Consider the following 19,102-nt stretch of genomic DNA (forward strand, 5'->3'; position numbering starts at 1 on the left):
AATTTAGAAATGATGTCATAGTTAAAATGACAAGAATAGAGGAGGTCACCCAAGGGGTTTGTGAGGAAAAGGAATAGGTGGTAGGTTAGAATATTTTGGCACTGGTTCCCACAGAGTAAAAACCATACACATTCTGAGTTAAAGATCAGAGGAATGGAGAAAAGTAGTTAAATGATAACATTCTGACTGAGATTTTTACACTCATTAGGTTATCATTCTTGCTGCCTGCCAGCAATCAATGACTGGATACATACCCACTAAAGAATAGGCAGTTCTGCTCCAGCTTTTAGTAGCTCCTCCTCATCTTTGTGTAGGCTGTGGTGCCAGATCTTGCAGCACTTAATCCTATTTTTCATCCATTTTAGGGCTTGGTGTCTGATCCTGTAGCTCTCCTGCAAAGACTTACTGCTTAATGTGTCAAAATCAGTAGTACTAAATGCTTAAGTGCAAATATACCTTGAAGAAAGAGGAAACAGCATTACCTTCTTGTACCAATTTCATAAAAACCTGTACATTTGTTTGAATAGAACTAATAATCCAAAAGGATTCCAAATGCCTTCCCCCTACCCTCACAACCTCACTGCTTAGGTGATTTGGGAGAAAATGTGCTAATTTAAAATGATCTGCTAATAGCATTCTGTTTGGAATGCTGTGCTTTCTCTGAGGTTGCTACTCACACACTCAAATTATTTTTAATTGGGTGATTTGATGAGGACGTTGTCCTCTCTGCATTTAGTTCTATAGCTTAGCTGCAGCTTCAGCTGCTCAAGCAGTGACTTGCATCGCCAGAGTATCATTCTACTTCCAATAAGGGTGATGGAGTTGGTTGGCTGATACGTTGAACATGCACACCCTAAGGAAATATGCTTAAATAAATATGCATTTGTTTCTCCTCTAGGCAAAAGACTCTTGAACTACTCATCTGGAGAGAACAGGGGGCTTTATTCTATTGCAATGTTGCTGAGACTTTCACACCACTTCTATAAACTATTGTATAAGATAAGATAAGTTAAGATAAGATAAGATAAGATAAGATAAGATAAGATAAGATAAGATAAGATAAGATAAGAGCTATTGTTTTAGTGTACTGGAGGCATAACGTTTTAGTAAATGTTTGAGCAATTGAAAAATTAATGTATAGTAGCAAAGATATTTAAGAATAAATCTACTAAATGTTGGAAGTGTCATCAAGAAACAGGATCTTATTACCATATGTGGTGGACCTGCTCAGAAGTTAAAAAATACTGGATGAAAATACGTGAATGGTTAGAAAGAATGACACTTCAATATATAGAAATGAAGCCAGAGATATTCCTATTAGGAATGATACCAGAAAATTATAGTAAAAAAGATATATATTTGATTATTCATGTTTTGACTGCAGCTAGAATTGTATTTGCTCAGAATTGGAAAAGGGAAAAGATACCGAATGATGAAGATATAATAAGGAAGATATTAGACTGTGCAGAAATGAATAGCTTGACACTGGAGATTAGAGATAAGGAAGATACTGAATACTATAAAATATGGCAGGTTTTTTATGCCTGGCTAGAGAGTAAATATGAAAAAGAGTAATAGAAAAAGTTAAGAAGTTTAATTAGATAATATGTGATGTTTTATTTTTATTGATGATACATATACACTTGGATATATTGGAAATATGAAAACATGATTATGCACATTTTTATTTGTAACCCACTTTGATTCGCTGTTCAATGTTTGGTAAGATTGTTTTTTAAGAATAAAAAAGTTAAAAAATAATTTAAAAAAGAAAAGAAAAATTAATGTATAGTAGTATGTTCTTTATTGCTTTCTCTCCTACGTATACAACATCATGCAAGTTTCAGTAATTGATCCAGGTTATAGCAGGCTCCTGGGGAAGGGCATTGCCAGGCAAAGTGACCCAGCCTCTCAGGTTACCAGTGGTTTTATGTTTCTTGTAAAAAGAAAAGGATGCCAACTGAGATTGCTCTGCATCTTTGTAGCATATTCATAAAATGTACAAGGTGCCTGCAAAGACAGCCTGGCTTGCATATAATCATTGAACAGACTGCTAACATCGCCTGAAGCTTGCTGAGCCTTTAGGAATGCCTGTAACTCATTAACGGCTCCTGAATCTTGAGCAGTATTCTTTTTTTTCACAGTACCCTTCTACTGAGAAATTAATTAGAGAACGTAAATAGCTATTAACCTTTTAAAAATAATCAAATGATAAATATTAATTTTATTATGCATTCCAAATTATAAGATCCTTCTCTTTAAATGTCCAGGTTTTACTTTCCAGCACTTGAAATATTACATCTGACTACATAAACAAAATGGAACAGTTTTTTACATGAAATTGCAAATCATATTAGCTGGAAGTTATTTTTAGCAAAAGTGGGAAAGCTTACAATAGCTGTCATAATCATATCTATTTTTGGCTGGAAACAAATTCATGTTTGCATTAGGCAATTTCATCATATCCTAAACAGGTAACAGAAGTTATAAATGTGATGGCCTTGTTCCATCAATTTCTGATACTTTCCCTATATAAGAAGCTTATTTCCTTCATAAATAGTTTCTAAAAAGAGAAAAAAAATGAATAATGGTTATGTTCTGTATGGAACCTTTCAGGAAAGGCCATGAACATTGCCATACTTCATTAAGAGATACTTATCATGAATTATAGAAAAGTGGAATCACAAAAGTGAAAGTTGTGTGGGCACATACAGTACTTCAAATTAATCCAGGTGGATTCATTGGGGATTAGTTCTGAATATGGAGGAATAGGATCGGGGAACACATAATTTGGGGGTTATAGTGAATTAAAACTTAGAAAGAAAAAGTGCTTTGGTAATTTAGTCTTTTTAAGTGAAAACAGGAAACACTGAAAAGTCAAGCTGGGTCAATTAAATATACCAATTTTGGTTTAGTTAACTTTATAGTTAAGAGGAGGATTAGGAAGCATTGTAGGTTGGGAACTGCTAATGATAAGGAGAAGGTTCCATTTCTGCTTGGAAGAATGGAAGAATGTGGAATTTCCTAACTCTGCATGTTGAAAACATGAGATGCTGTATGTTGAAAACCTTGGAGCCAAGTTTAAGCAAACTTCTTGAAGTAACTAAGTATTTGAGAAATAGCTGGAATGGAGGATTGTCCAGGAAAGCCCTGATTATAAATATCTATGGCCAAGGTGCCCTCACAGCTGGAAAACAATAGGGTACACCTGGTTCACTTCTTAATGTATTACCTTTACTCTTTAGTTCTTGGAATTTCAGACTGCTTTTGTGTTTATGCTCTTAAAGTTTATCTTTAGATTGTTGTTTGTCCTGATCTTTGGACTTCCAGTTCTTCAACCCCAGCTGTGTTTATTAATCATGTTCTTACTTTTACCTGCTCTGTTTGTGAAACTGTTGGATTTGAATTTACAGACTATTGTACATTGAACTGATCCCAGCCTTTGATAACTGCAATTGAGATTGAATAACTGTTTATACTACTGTTGTCCCAAAAATCACCATTCCATCACTACTTTTACATATTTTTTACTATTATCTTGTATTTTTTACTGTTATCTTCCTATACATGCTTTCTGTGTTGTCATTTGCAGATTCTGTCTTTTTTACTTATATTTTGCTGAAAAAGAGTATTAACACTAACAGTGCCATTGTAGTAACTAAAATATATATCCAAGTAGATGAATTTTCACTTAATCTTCATTATTCTACCAAAGGCTGAATAAAGGACCAACATTCAACACAAGATTGAGGACTGAAGAGGAAGTGAATGGCAAATAATTTCGCTGTGTTATGTTAGATCAGTCCACATGAGTCATGATGGCCAGAAGGCAACATTTGTTTTGTTGTTGAGAGGACCAAGTATTCAAGGACAACACTGTGCAAAATACCAGAGAAATAAGATGATGGTATATAAAGGAAATATCCAATTGGAATACATATGTGTTTGAATAAATTGACATTACATGCAGGAATATGCATAGATTTGTGCTGAAGGTTTGGTTTTAGTTTCTAGTGACAATGTTTCCAGTGGGATACAATTACTCAAGAGTTCTCTGAGAATAAGCATCATTTTTTTCAGGCAACAGAAAGAGATTTTAATCTTCAGATCTCTCTTCTATTCCAGCTGAAAGAAACAAACTGTCCTTTACCTGTTTTGATTGCTGAGAGGAGAAAGATGGATTAAAGAGATTATTTCCAGTAAGGAAGGTATGACTTGGAATGAAAATAAAATGGAGTTGGGAGAGCAGAGAAAGAGACCTTATTAAATGATTAAAAACCAAAAAAATAAAGAAAAAGCTCAGTTTTTATGTATTTTTCACAAGTAAACATGTTGCTGAGATGGCACCATTTCACTATCTATCATACCAACAAATTCATAATGTTCATCAGCCTTAAAAAGATATGATGTGTTCTGCAGGTACATAAACTGATACAAACATGGAGAATCCAAGTTTATAGGAAGGTGTTAGATTATGGCAAAAAGAAAAACATGTTTTCAGGGAAAGGCAGAACTGCATTTTAGACCCTCTAAGAGTACAAATTCTAACCATGGCCATTTAGCTCATATATAGCAAAATGTGTTTTATATAGTTGATATTTGAAACAAGGCACTTGGCAATTTTTTCATTGGCAAAAGCAGTTGGTTTGGGGTAAGGTCATCAAAATGCTGATGATACCCAGCTCTACATCACTATACTAAACTGAGTTGGAGAAACCACAGACATCCTGATCTAGTGTCTGGAGTCTGTCAGAGTCTAGATAGGGAGAAACAAACTCAGGCTTAATTCTAGCAAGATGCTGCTGCTGTATGTTTATAAACATCGGGGGCCACAGTTATCACTGACCCTGGGAGTGTTTGTTGACAAAGTTGTGCTTCTCTGCAAGGAGTTGGCCCGCCTTGGGAGTCCTTTTTTTATTGATATATCTGCAAATGGAAGCCATGACTAGGGAGATTTTGCCCTGCTCTAGCTGGTGCACCAGTTGCAACCCTAACTCAATCATGACACCTTGGCAATAGTAACTCATACTTTGATCGCCTTGCAACTGGATGAGTACAAAAAACAATATGCATTGATTATTTTTAATTTTTTTGAAAAATAAAAAATTTAAATCCAGTTAAAACTCAGCAAAATCAGAATAAAAGAAAAGGCAGCTGTAGGTTGGTTCTGAATAAACTCCCCCCCCTTGCTGGCTGGGGAATTCTGGGAGTTGAAGTCCACCCGTCTTAAAGTTGCCAAAGTTGAGGAACCCTGCTCTACAACATACCGCGTAAGGACTGTAACAGCTGCTATGAAGGTCAGACCGGCAGAAGGCTAGCAGACCACATCCATGAACAAATAAAGAAGCAGCTGCCCACTGCCTTCTCGCTCCTTCAGCTCATGACACCCCTGTAAGGGTCAGGGACCGGCCCTGGTCCGACACTTACGCCTGAGTAGGGACTGGCAACTGTAGCGCCTCCCTAGTTGCAGCCTGACCCCTTCCTTACTGCGTCAAACGGGATCCACCGCTATCGTGGCTCCCTGAGGCTGAGCATCCCAGGAGCTTTCCTTCGGACATACGGGCTTCATCATAGCGTATAGCGGTTTGGTCAGTGGCACCACAAAAACCCAGATTTACTCCCCGCTCGGCCCAGGAAGCTCCCTGAGTGACTCTGGTCCAGTCACTGCCTCTTTCAGCGCCAGGAGTCGAAAAAGAGGGTCGAAAAAGTCAAGACGGGGCCAGCACCATGCGATCGCGACCGTCTTGACTTTTTTGACCCCCTCTTGCTCAGCCCACCTACCTCACGGGGTTGTTGTTCTGGGGAAAAAAAACAGAACGCTGTATACACTGCCTTGAAGGAAGACGGATGTTAACCTAAGCCCCTAACCAATCAACCAAGAACCGTAAATATATTGTTTTATGTCTGCGCCCCCCCCCCCACCCCCCGTTAACATGAGGCTGTCCGGCAAATAAGGCAGCGCTTTCCCTTTAAAAAAGGGAGGGGGAAGGGAAGCCTGAGGTCACGTGTTCGCCGGTATGCGCGCGCCGGAACCCGTCCGGCCGGAGCAGAACCAACAAGAACCGCGGCGGGTGTTGTACGCGTCTCCGCGGTTCTTCCCGGAATAGCCGCGGTTTAGAGGGTCGGGTCGTGTCTGGTCTCGGCGGCGGAGGGGCAGGCCCGGTTGGGTTCGGCTGCTGCTTCTTCGTCAGTGGCTGGCTGGGCGCGGTGGTGCTCTCCCCGTGCCATCGCTTGCAGCCTTCCTTCCTTTCGCTCGCCCGCCATGGAGCTTTTCCAAGCCAAGGATCACTACATCTTGCAGCAGGGGGACCGGGCGCTCTGGTGTAGCCGCACCGACGGCAGCCTGCAGCTCCGTCCCGGTGAGTTAGTCCGGAGCCGGCGGTTGGAAAGGGGTGGGGGCGGCGGCGGCGGCAGCGGCAGCCCCGGGGAGCGGGGGCACAACTCTTCTGAGGTAAACCTGGAGTCGCCGGCTCTGGGAGAGAGTTTGGAGTCGGGGTGGCTGCAGGGCGGCTGGAAGGAGGAAGCGCACCTGCTGAGGGGTCTGCAGGCGACTGAAGGGAGATGTGGCTCTCGGGCCGCCCGGGCGAGGACGGAGGGCGATAGATCCGCTGGGCGAAGGACTGCAGGTTGACTCACCTGGAGGTGCTCTGTGTTGTCTGGGGGGGGGGGGAGGAGGAGGCTGGTGGCAAGTGCTGAGCTGCAAATATTTAGAGGAGGGGGCAAGTCATCTTCGCTTCCCCTGAAGTGGAGAAATGAGAACATGTGGGATGTTCAGACGAGGCCATGTTCTGTCCTGAAGGGGTCTTTAAATACCTGAAGTATTTTACAGAGTAAACCAGTAAGGGGCCTAGTGATACACTGGATGGTACCGAATGCTGTGCCATTTTATCATTCCTAATACCTTCTCCCAGGATGGTGATGTTGCACCATCCTTGCCTGCTTTTTTCTGGTGTGGACTGTGGGTCCCCTGTGCAATATCTCTGGGCTTGCTGTGCTTGACCATTAGAAGGTTAATGCAGTCTGTATACAGGGGTTCTGTGGGTAATGGGCGGAGATAACAAATGCCTGTTTAAAATATTGTTATATGGAATTTTTTTCTTCCTTTTTTTTAGTGTTTGAGCTGTTCTAACAGGTTATTTCTGCAACAGGAATAAAGTTGTGGAGACAGGGTTTAACCAGTGTAATGTTAGACCAAACTCTGGGTTGGGTGAGCGCACAATCAGTTGTATATACAGTCAGGTCCAGAAATATTGGGACATCGACACAATTCTAACATCTTTGGCTCTATACACCACCACAATGGATTTGGAATGAAACAAACACACTTTGTGTGCGTTAACTGCAGACTGTCAGCTTTAATTTGAGGGTATGTACATCCAACTCAGGTGAACGGTGTAGGAAGTACAACAGTTTGCATATGTGTCTCCCACTTGTTAAGGGACCAAAAGTAATGGGACAATTGGCTTCTCAGCTGTTCCATGGCCAGGTGTGTGATATCCCCTCAGTACCCCAATTACAATGTGCAGATAAAAGGCCCAGAGTTCATTTCAAGTGTGCTATTTGCATTTGGAATCTGTTGCTGTCAACTCTCAAGATGAGATCCAAAGAGCTGTCACTATCAGTGAAGCAAGCCATCATTAGGCTGAAGAAACAAAACAAACCCATAAGAGAGATAGCAAGAACATTAGGTGTGGCCAAAACAACTGTTTGGAACATTCTTAAAAAGAAGGAACGCGCTGGTGAGCTCAGCAACACCAAAAGACCTGGGAGACAATGGAAAACAACTGTGGTGGATGACCGAAGAATCCATTCCCTGGTGAAGAAAACACCCTTCACAACAGTTGGCCAGATCAAGAACACTCTCCAGGAGGTAGGTGTATGTGTGTCAAAGTCAACAATCAAAAGAAGACTTCACCAGAGTGAACACAGAGGGTTCACCACAAGATGTAAACCATTGGTGAGCCTCAAAAACAGGAAGGTCAGATTAGAGTTTGCCAAATGACATCTAAAAAAGCCTTCACAGTTCTGGAACAACATCCTATGGACAGATGAGACCAAGATCAACTTGTACCAGAGTGATGGGAAGAGAAGAGTATGGAGAAGGAAAGGAACTGCTCATGATCCTAAGCATACCACCTCATCAGTGAAGCATGGTGGTGGTAGTGTCATGGCGTGGGCATGTATGGCTGCCAATGGAACTGATTCTCTTGTATTTATTGATGATGTGACTGCTGACAAAAGCAGCAGGATGAATTCTGCAGTGTTTCGGGCAATATTATCTGCTCACATTCAGCCAAATGCTGCAGAACTCATTGGACGGCGCTTCACAGTACAGATGGACAGTGACCCAAAGCATACTGCAAAAGCAACCAAAGAGTTTTTGAAGGGACAGAAGTGGAATGTTATGCAATGGCCAAGTCAATCACCTGACCTGAATCCCATTGAGCATGCATTTCACTTGCTGAAGACAAAACTGAAGGGAAAATGCCCCAAGAACAAGCAGGACCTGAAGACAGTTGCAGCAGAGGCCTGGCAGAGCATCACCAGGGATGAAACCCAGCGTCTGGTGATGTCTATGCGTTCCAAGCTTCAGGCTGTGATTGACTGCAACGGATTTGCAACCAAGTATTAAAAAGGGAAAGTTTGATGTATGATTATTATTCTGTCCCATTACTTTTGGTCCCTTCACAAGTGGGAGGCACATATGCAAACTGTTGTAATTCCTACACCGTTCACCTGAGTTGGATGTACATACCCTCAAATTAAAGCTGACAGTCTGCAGTTAACGCACATTGTGTTTGTTTCATTCCAAATCCATTGTGGTGGTGTATAGAGCCAAAGATGTTAGAATTGTGTCGATGTCCCAATATTTCTGGACCTGACTGTATATGTAAGAGAGATTCTGTATGCCATTTGGAAGAGAAATCTAGGGCCATCTGTCCTTGAGTTGGTAGAATACTACACCTGCATCGAATTAATTCCCATTGCATCTATTGTCTCTCCCTCTTCTTTTTACTGCCATATGGTAGTGTCCTGCTTTTGCAACCATAGAGTGCGTTAAGCAATACGATAAGTGAAATCCTCAGGCTTTGCTGGCTGCTTTCTGGATGTCATCAGCTGATGGGAATCCATCTGTCAATCAAAACAGTGATGTGGAAATGGGATGGGGCTTGGGAGTGGGTTTTGAAAGATGGCTGATCCACCTCTTCTGTCTTCTTATGTGCGTCAAAGCAGGAGAGAAACCTGGGGGAGATACACAGTAAAGTAGAAGAGCCAGTTCTCTCAAAACTCAGCAGCTGTTTTCTGTGATGACCAGCTCTCCTGCTTTACAGTGGAACTATCTGGCTTTTTGCAGGGCTGGGGGTTTTGAAAGAGACAGCTCTCCTCATTTGCTTCCCAACTATGCCAGTTGCTGATCAGCTGTTTTCAGCTGTGGGGGAGGCCTGCTGGGTTTTTCAACAGTTGTCTCTCCCAACTTTACCACACAGCTCCTCCAGCCTGATGATTAGCTGTTGTTTCCCCCTGCTGTTCTTTTAAGATGACACTAAATTCACACTCATAACAAACCTGCCAAACAGCTGGTCAGGCTGGGGGACTTGCCCTGTAAAATGGGAGAGGATGCCCCACTTTACTGTGCACCTCCCCCAGGGGTTTGATCAGCTGTTCCGCATGCTTCTTTACACAACAGGTTTGGTGCTCTTCCATTGATAAGCTGACAGAGCCACCAACAGAATAGTCAGTTATCCTCTTTCCAATCACAGGGTGAGGGTAAAACGTATTAAGGGTGTTGATGGAGAGTATGAGGTTTGTAAAAATATGTTCATTTAGGAACTTTATGGTGATTTTAGTAGACAAATGGCAAGGTTCTTGTTTTCATACAGGCATGCAGTTCATTGTGGGTTTTGTTTTTTTTCATCTCTGTTATAGTTCAGATAGGAGAGACCTGTGCAGTCTCATGATTTGAAGAAGTGTCAATAATGGATTGCTGATATGACCTACAAAGAGCTCTTGATGGCTGCTTTGTTGCTGCCGTTCTTTTTTCAAACATTGTTCCGAGTTGGTTTCTGGACACTTTAGGAAGAATCATAGCTATACTGTCTGTAACAGGAGACTAAGCATTGAATTCCTGCTAATTGGGCAGAGTCATGAGTAAGAGTGAAACACATATTGAAATGACAATATGCTTCTTTTATTGTCATTGTCTGAAGATTTTTTTTGCTTCAATGACAATCTATTCACATTTTCTGTTTATTTTTGGGTTTAGAGTTTGTGCTAATGAAGTAATCAGAGTGAAAGCTAAAATGGTTGGTTTTGTTTATTTGTGGCATTATATAACAAAGCAAAGTTTGCTGTATTAGCATAGTTCATGGATTTTCAAACTGTTTGTAAGCATTCTAACAATGATGGCCACGTTTGCCACTCCTATCATTATCTCCAGTAATGTTAAGATGACGTATTTGGGGTGTGTAGTTCTTTTTTCTAGAATGGGACAACAGATTTGTCTAATTATATTTGTGAATAAAGTGAGAATTCCTAGTACTGTAGATACTCAAAGATTCCTTGGCAATATATTATTGCAAAAAGTATTTCTTGAAGGTAAAAATTGGAAAATCACTGTGTAGTTGATGTATTTTGCTATGATTCTGAAGGTACCTTGAAGGCTTAATTTTGAGATTGAATTCTATAATAAGAACTAGGTTGCACAATTGTCCTTGAAGAGAATACAGCATTAGGAGTTTGTCTGGCCTTCTCTGGAGCCTAGAGTGATTTTTCTTGATACTGCACTGATTTTGGAGATACTTGAAAAGCAGCAGAACCTTCTGATGCTTTTTTGGGTATTTACATTCAGCATATCTAAGTTTTCTCTTGAATTTCAAATTGCATAGGAGATCCTTTTTCCCTTTGGTTTCATTTTGGAATCACTTGGAAGGCATTGAGACTGTCATTTTTAAGAGGTGTTTGAAAATGTAGAAAGTTGTGTTACACTGAAACAAAGTTGTGTTACACTGAAACAGATAATTGGTCTGTACAAGTTCATACTGGTCCTGTTAGTATGTCATCCTAGATTATTGATTAATACAATATGCATGCTCCACAATGAGTCTTGGACTTTTATGATATCACTTCTTTTTCCATGTAGCTGGGAGTAAGTTATTAGAAAGCTGTCCTCCTTGTGGCCCATAGCATGGTCCTGCTGATAAACCCTATTGGTTGCTCATGCTAGGTAAAATATTAGAGGCCCCTGAATGAGAATTAAGTATCAACACTTTTGCTATGGTTTTACATTACTCTATGCTAATGAAAATGGAATCCAGAAAGGGATAATATATGGATCATAACACTCAAGCCTTGGTGTAGCCATCAAAGAGCAGTGTCCCATCCCAGGTAGTCCTGTCATTTCTGTTTTCTATATGATAAATTTTTAAATTAGCAAGGAAGCTACTTTTCCAGATTATAATGTGTGCCTCTCAGGGTCTTCTGAAGTTGTACCTATAAATATAATAATTTGTCTTTTTTCCTTTGTGCAGTCAAGTCCAGCCTTGTCTCCTGACAACTACATTGACAAATCCATACAGTTTTTGTAGCAACTTTTTTCAGAAGTGGTGACTGGCCCGAAGTCATCCAGCTGGGTTCGTGCCTAAGCAACACTAGAACTCTCAGTCTTTCTAGCCCTGTATCTTTAACCACAACACCAAACTGGCTTTCAATTTAGTAGCAGTAGAAATTAGATTCCATTTTTTCTTCTACTTCTTCCTACTTTTGGAGGGTCTCCCTGACTATTTAAAGATCAAATGTGACCCTTAATTTGAAAAAGATTGCATACTTCCCCTGTAGGGTATCACGCTGGCCAGTTTGTCTTACATTAACGAAGTGAAACACTTAAAATTACATGGTTACAAATCCTATTGCTATCATTCCCATTTATCATATACAACTGTAATTACTTGGTTCTCTATCAATCACTCCTGTGCTAAGTATACAACACTATATCCAATCAATAATTATTAGTTCTAATGTTACACATAGTTTGGTCTGAAATATTTTATTTATATTGAAATTTGTATCTTGTCCTTCCAATGCCTATTCTTTACTTGGGTGCTTAAAAGTTTAAAGAAATAAAATTCAGAAATAGAAAAAAATGGAAAAATAAAATACAGTAAAAACTGCTGCTATAACAGCTAAAATAGCGTTAGGTAAAATGTTATATGTGCTGTAAAACAAATGCTTCTTTGAATAAGATGAACTTCCTGGTGGTGTTTTAGGTTGTTATTTTTTTGTGGTGAGAAGGTTTTCCTGCTTCTCCTTCCCCAATACAGTGATACCTCGGGATACGAACGCCTCTGCTTGCGAATTTTTCGGGTTACGACCAGCTCTGGCCCCAAAATTTTACCTTGGTTTGCGAACTCCGCCTCGGGGTACGAGCCATTTTCCGCCCGTGCCACGTGGTCCGCGGCCATTTTCTGCCCGTGCCACGTGGTCCGCGGCCATTTTCTGCCCGTGCCACGTGGTCCGCGGCCATTTTTCCGCCCGTGCCATGTGGTCCGTGGCTGTTTTTCTGGCCCTGCCGCGTGGTCCGCGGCCGTTTCCGCGCTGCGCCGGGCTGTTTTCGCGCTGCGCTGCGCTGCGCCGGGCCGTTTTCGCGCCGCGCCGGGCCGTTTTCATGCCGCGCCGCGCTGCACCCGGCCATTTTCGCGCCGCACCACGCCGCGCCCGGCCGCTTTCCGTGTGGTCCGTGGACGCCAGAACGGATTAACGGTAATTACATTGAACCTTATGGGAAATTGCCTCGGGTTGCGACCAAATTCGGGCGGAGGGCGGAACGGATTAACCGGATTTACATTGAACCCTATGGGGAAATTTGTCTCGGGTGCGACCAAATTCAGAGGGCGGAACGGATTAACCGGATTTACATTGAACCTTATGGGGAAATTTCCTTCGGGTTACGACCAACTCGGGATACGCCCAGAGTCACGGAACGGATTAAGTTCGTATCCCGAGGTACCACTGTACTCATATTTTCAAGTTTAACCGTATAATATTGTATAAGAGTTTGATTTAAAAATATAGAGTTGGATTACTATAATTTCAGATAGTGAAGTGGACAAAGAGACTGGCACCAGTTTCTGAATGTTTCTGTATAACTGAATTATGAAACATGATATTCCCTTTTTGATTTTAGCTTAAAATAAGCTATAGTTTGTTTCAACTGTACATGGTAAAAGCCGTAAAGAAAGAAGATACACTGTAACTGTGATGTGTACAAGGCTACCACTGTAATTAAATTTAAAAAAACTTAAGTGTATTGCTTAAGTGTGTTTTCAAATCTATTTTTGTGCATTTAGTTGGAGTTTTTTTTCTAGTAGTTGGACAAGTACATCTTTTGTAAGGGAACTTACTCCTGTGCTTTGAGTCAAGTACAAATATCTTTGTTAGTCTTAGTCAACTTTAAACATATATGTCAGAAGAGCAACTTGTAGAAATAGCTAATAAGGAATCCTAAAATAGAATTCTGAACTTAAAGGTTAATCCATTTTTATGATCTGCATTTCAAAGTAGTGAATATTATTAGGTAGCCAGTTTTCCTCTTCCTAAAAGAGTCTTGGCCCTGTTGTACCTCCCCATGGGTTTCTGTGGACCTGCCTCTATTAGCAAAGGACTCAACAAAATCTTTCATCCTGTCCTCATTAGTATAATGGTAAAATATGGGTTTGGTGATACAGCTGTTACATGAATTCATAAATGACTGAATGAGTTAGAGTTCTCATAAAGGGTTCTGCATTAGCTTTGACACTGAGCAGAGTGCTATTGGGTTCCTTCTTGGTTCTCTGTTGTTCAACATTCATATCAATGACAAATTAATGAAGAATTGAGGGAATGATTATCAGATCTGCAGATGACCCAAAACTTCAAAAAGTAGCTAACACTTTAGAAGAGAAAGAAGAGATTTTAAAAAATCTAGAGTAGCTTGAACCGTGGGCTGACATGAACGGAATATAGTTTAACAGTGAAAATGTAAAGCTCTACGTCTGCGGGGGAAAAATGAAAGACACTAGCACGGGGTGATGTGGCTCGACAGTAGTACAATACATGTAAATGAATATCTGGATGTTTTGGACAATTGTAAGATGAACAGGAGCAAATGGTGTGATGCACCTGCTAAAAAAAAAAAAAAAGATGCTGCTTTGGGATATATTAACAGATACATAAAATCCAAATCACAAGAAGTAATTGTCTCACTCTGCTTTGTTCAGGCCACAGTTAGAAAATTGTATTCAGTTCTGGGCACTGCAGTCTAAAAAGACACTGACGAATTGGAGCGAAATCAAATAAGGACTATCAAGATGATAAGGGAACTAGAAATCAAGTCCTATGAAGAATGGCTAAAAGAATTGGGAATATTTAGTTTACTGAATAGAAACTAGGCGAGATAGGATAGCAGTCCTCAGATATCTAAAATGTTGTCACATACAGGAAACTTATTCTCTGTTGCCCTAGAGGGCAGACCAGCATTAATTGGTTGAAACTACAGGGAGTTGATTCTGGTTAAATATTATGAGGAATTTCCTGACCATAAGCAGAATAGGTTGCCTCATAAGATGGTATGTTGCCTTTCACTGAAGATCTTCAGAGAGAGAATGGGTAGCCATTGGTTTGAAATGTTTTATAATAATTCTAATATATTAAATTTATATGCTGTCTGACTCCCGGTGACTCTAGGTAGTTTAAAAATAGTTTAAAATGTTTAAAAACAAGTAACAGTACAAAAATATAAGACAAAGAAACAAGATGGCAAGGAAAACAAACCCAGATGGCAACAAGGGAAAAGAAGAAAGGGAGAGTCAATTGTCCTTGCCAAATGGTTGGGTGAAGAGCCACATCTTCAGGGCCCTTTGAAATACTGGTAGGATGGTGGCTGTTTGAATCTTGGGGGGAACCTCTTTCCAGAAGCCAGGTGCTGTTACAGAGAAGGCGTGCTTTTGAGGTCCTGAAAGATGATATTGTTTAATCATTGGAACCCAGAGTGTGCCAACCCTGCCAGATTGAACTGGCCAGGCAGATACTATGGGAGACAGGTGGTCCCTCAAGTAACCAGGCCCTATGCCATATAGGGCTTTATAGATAGTGTCCAGCACCTTGAATTGTATCTGGAAGCAAACAGGCAGCCAGTGCAGCATGTAAAGCAAAGGTGTCACATGGGTATACCAAGGTATGTCCTTTACTGCCTGCACTGTCACATTCTGGACCAACTGCAGCTTTTGGGTGGTCTTTAAGGGCATCCTCATATAGGTGCATTGCAGTACTCAAGCCATGAGGTGACCAGGGCATGAATGACTATCTGAAGGGCCCCCTGATCTAGGAAAGAGTGCAACTGGTGCACCAGAAGAAGCTGAGCAAAGGCTTTCCTGGCCACAGCTGCCATCTGCTCATCAAGCAGGAGCTGTGAATGCAAGAAGATCCCCAAAATGTGTACCACCCCTGAATGGAGGAGTGTTACCCCATCCAAGGTCAAAGTTAGAATATTCCCAGATCTGGGGGGTCCAAACATCCACAGCCACTTGGTCTTGGTAGGATTGAGTTGGAGATGGTTCATCCCCATCCAAACCTGCACAGCCTCCATCCTTTGGGACAGAACCTCTTTTTGCCAACCTGGAGTTGAAAGATATAGTTGAGTATCATCAGTGTACTGATTATACCGAACCCCAAACTGATGGATGACCCCACCCAGTAGTTTCATATAATATTGAAAAGGAGGGGAGAGAGAATAGAACCTTGCAGGATCCCACAAATGAGGGGCCTAGGGGACAATCTCTCCCCACCAACCAACACCAACTGGAACTGGCCCTGGAGAAAGGAAGAGAACTACCATAATACGGTGCCTCTAATCCCCAAGCCACAGAGCCAGCTCAGAAGGATATGGTGGTTGATGGAATTGAAAGCCACCAAGAGATCAAGAAGCACAAGGATGGATGCATTACCACCATCTCTGCTCTCCCACAGGGCATAAAGAAGCACAACCAAAGCGCGCTCAGCACTAAATTCTGGCCTGAAACCTGACTGAAATGAGTGTAGATAATCAGTTTCCTCCAGATTCTCCTCAGTTGCAAACCAACTACCTTAATAACCTTCCCCGGAAAGGGAAGCTTGGAAACTGATTGATAATTATTGAAGACCATTAGGTCCAACGTTCGCCTCTTGAGGGGGTGCACCACCGTTCTTTCAAGGCTGGGAGCACCCCCACCTCTGTCAGAGAGGCTAACACTACAGCATGGACTCAACTGCAGGTGACCACTCTGGCTGCTTTCATGACCCAGGAAGGACCTGGATCTAGTAAACAGGTGGCTGAGCTGACAGTATAGAGAACCCTGTTCACTTTCTCAAGCGTTACCGGCTCAAACTCATCCCAGATCACACCACCAGACTGTACCCCAGGGACATCAGCCTGTCCTACCTACTCAGAGTCCAAGCCAGAGTGAATCTGAGTGACTTTATCTGCTGGAAATCCAGAATAATCTAAAAAATGGCCCAGATGTTCTGGGGGGCCCTCCCTACCCAGAGTGTCCTAAACAGGGCTGCTGGATGGCTCTCAGATGCAATAAGAGCAGGGAAATGTGGATGTTTTGCTGCCTTTATCACCATGAGGTAATCTGGTGTCTGGTCAGACTTGCTTTGAGTCTTACTCCAGCAGTGCTCCAGGGATCTCTTCTGGCACTTCATCTCCCAGAACTGCTTGGTAAACCAAGGTGCACTCTGGGATTGGCGCACAGGGAGAGACCACATAGGATCAATACAGTCCAAGGCCCCAGCCACCTGCCCATTCCAGGCAGTGACTTTATCAGATCCTACAACAAGTAAGGAGTTGGACTAGAAGATCTCTGATACTTTCCAGCTCTAGGATTCTATGATCTCTCTGGCTGGGGTGTATTGTAAGACAACTTTTTCTTGTCTTATTTATCACATTCATGATACTGACATACTAACTTACATATGATTTTTGAGAAACTACAGAGTGTCAGGAGGAGAGCAAATGTCAGTGTTTTTTAAAATGGAGAAAAGGAAGACCCAGAGAATTATATACCAGTCAGTCTGACAGTGCTATCTGGGAAGATTCTAGAGCAGATCAGAAAGTGATTGATTGAAAACATTCTGATAATTACTAGAAGTCAGCATGGATTTGTCAATAACAATTCTTGACAAATTTCTTACTTTCTGATAAGGCAATTTCCTCAATCAACTGTGAGAATAATAGATGTAATTGATCTTGATTTTAGGAAAGCATTTAGTAATGCATCACATGACATTTTGGTTAGCAAGTTAGTTAAATATGGACTGCATGGTATGAGAATTAAGAATGAATAAGAATTAATATAACTGAGGTGAAAATTGCTCAAGGAAAGGTTTTTTAAACGGGAGTGAACTATTGAGATGCCTCAGAATTTAGTCTGATGCCTCCACTCTTTAATGTTTTTGATTAATAGCTACAAAGAGGAAGGGAAGGGAATGTGTATCAGATTTTCAAGTTACACAAAATTGGTTGTGATAGCTAATACTTTGGAAGGCGGAAATAAAATTAAAAATATTCTTGAGAAGTTAGAGAAATGGGCTTAAACAACAGAATACAGGTAGTCCTCGCTTAATGACCACAATTGGGACTGGAATCTCAATCATTGAGTGAAGCGGTTAAATGACTGCTTCGCTCAACAAATGCAATCTGGGCACTCTCAGTTGTGATCGTTAAGTGATCTACTGAGTTAAGTGGATGGAGCGAAAGAGCTGCCTGCTAAAGGATTTTCCCTACCCTCCATGCATGGAAGGGAAATGTGCAGCCTGCCAAAGGGTTTCCTCCCCTCCATGCACGGAGGGGAAATCATTTGTGGTGCAGGAGGAACAGAGCTCAAATCCTGCAGAAGGATTTCAGCTCCCCTCTGTCCCCTCCACTTGCAATCTTCCCTGGCTTCCCCATTGACTTTCTGGGGAAGCTGGCAGAGAAGATTGCAAATGGTGATCACATGATTGCGGGGCACTTGGCAACTGGTTGTAAATGTGAGCCAGTTGCCAAGTGCCCGAAATGCGACCATATGACCATGGGGCGGGGGGAGGCATGGCGTTTTACAACAGCCAGAAGTGCTTTATGGGCTGTAAAGTGCCCTTTCCGAGGCTGTCGTAACTTCAAATCATCGTTAAATGAACGATCGTTAAGCTAGGACTACCTGTAAAATTAACAGAGGCAATGCAGAATTCTTCACTTAGGAAACAATGATAAAGGGTTGGAGAATACTTGGTTCATTAATAGTACTTGTGGGAAAAAATTGAATAGTAGTTGATTACAAACTGAATATGAATCAGTAGTGTGATGTGGCTACAAAAAGGTCAAATGCAGTTTTAGGCTTTTTCAACAGAAGCACCGTTTCCAGATCACAGGAAATAACAGCTGCATTTTATTCTACTTCCATTTTATTCTACTTTGAACAGACCCTATCATGAGTACTGTGTTCAGTTCTGGGGATCATACTGGATGAAGAATTTGGAGAACTTGAAACAAGTTCAGAAAAAGGCAGTGAGGAAGTCAGAGGACTAGAAACTAAGTCCTATGGAATGAAATGGAAGAATCTGGGAATATTTAACATTGAGACAGAGGAGTGAAGGGGAGATATGATAGCGTTTCTTAGTTATCTGAATAAAATGGCATAATGGATTTAAGTTACAGGAAGGCAGATTTCAGTTAAACGTTAGAGAAAAACCTTTTTAATAGCAGTAGGTAAGAAGAGTTTGACAATAAAGCCAATTACCCAGAGAGGTAATGGGCTCCCTGTCACTGGATGTGTTGAAGCAGAGGTTAGACAGTTTTATAGCTATCTGTCTGTGTGGTTGTAATTTGGATTCCTGCATTGGGCAGGATGTTAGATTTGATGGTGTTTTTCATCTCTGTAATTCAGTAATTCTCAAAATCTGCTTGTGCAAGCAGGTGATAACTAGTTCAGTTAGGCTTGATTTTATTTAGATTCTCTGTGTTTGAAGTGTTGCTTTCCTTGATTTTCCCCTGGTATTCCCTTTTCCCCGATAAAATGCTTTTTTATTTCTAGAGATTAGGTTTCAATGGTTT

At 41.4% G+C, this 19,102-nt stretch overlaps 1 protein-coding gene across 1 annotated transcript in view; it reads left to right on the top strand.

Moving 5' to 3' along the window:
- Positions 1-6,032: 6,032 nt before the first annotated feature.
- The window catches only part of INPP5F (inositol polyphosphate-5-phosphatase F), a 59,749-nt gene continuing 46,679 nt past the window's right edge, over positions 6,033-19,102 (top strand). The window contains exon 1 of the mRNA XM_007432695.4: positions 6,033-6,359. Coding sequence (XP_007432757.2) covers positions 6,263-6,359 — 97 coding nt within the window. The 5' untranslated portion in view covers positions 6,033-6,262. The remainder of the gene's footprint in view (positions 6,360-19,102) is intronic.

This window comes from Python bivittatus, unplaced genomic scaffold (assembly GCF_059951505.1).
Source record: "Python bivittatus isolate LINGU-HERP-01145 unplaced genomic scaffold, Pbiv_v1 ctg000980_np1212, whole genome shotgun sequence".
In the NCBI taxonomy this organism is placed as follows: Eukaryota; Metazoa; Chordata; class Lepidosauria; order Squamata; family Pythonidae; genus Python; species Python bivittatus.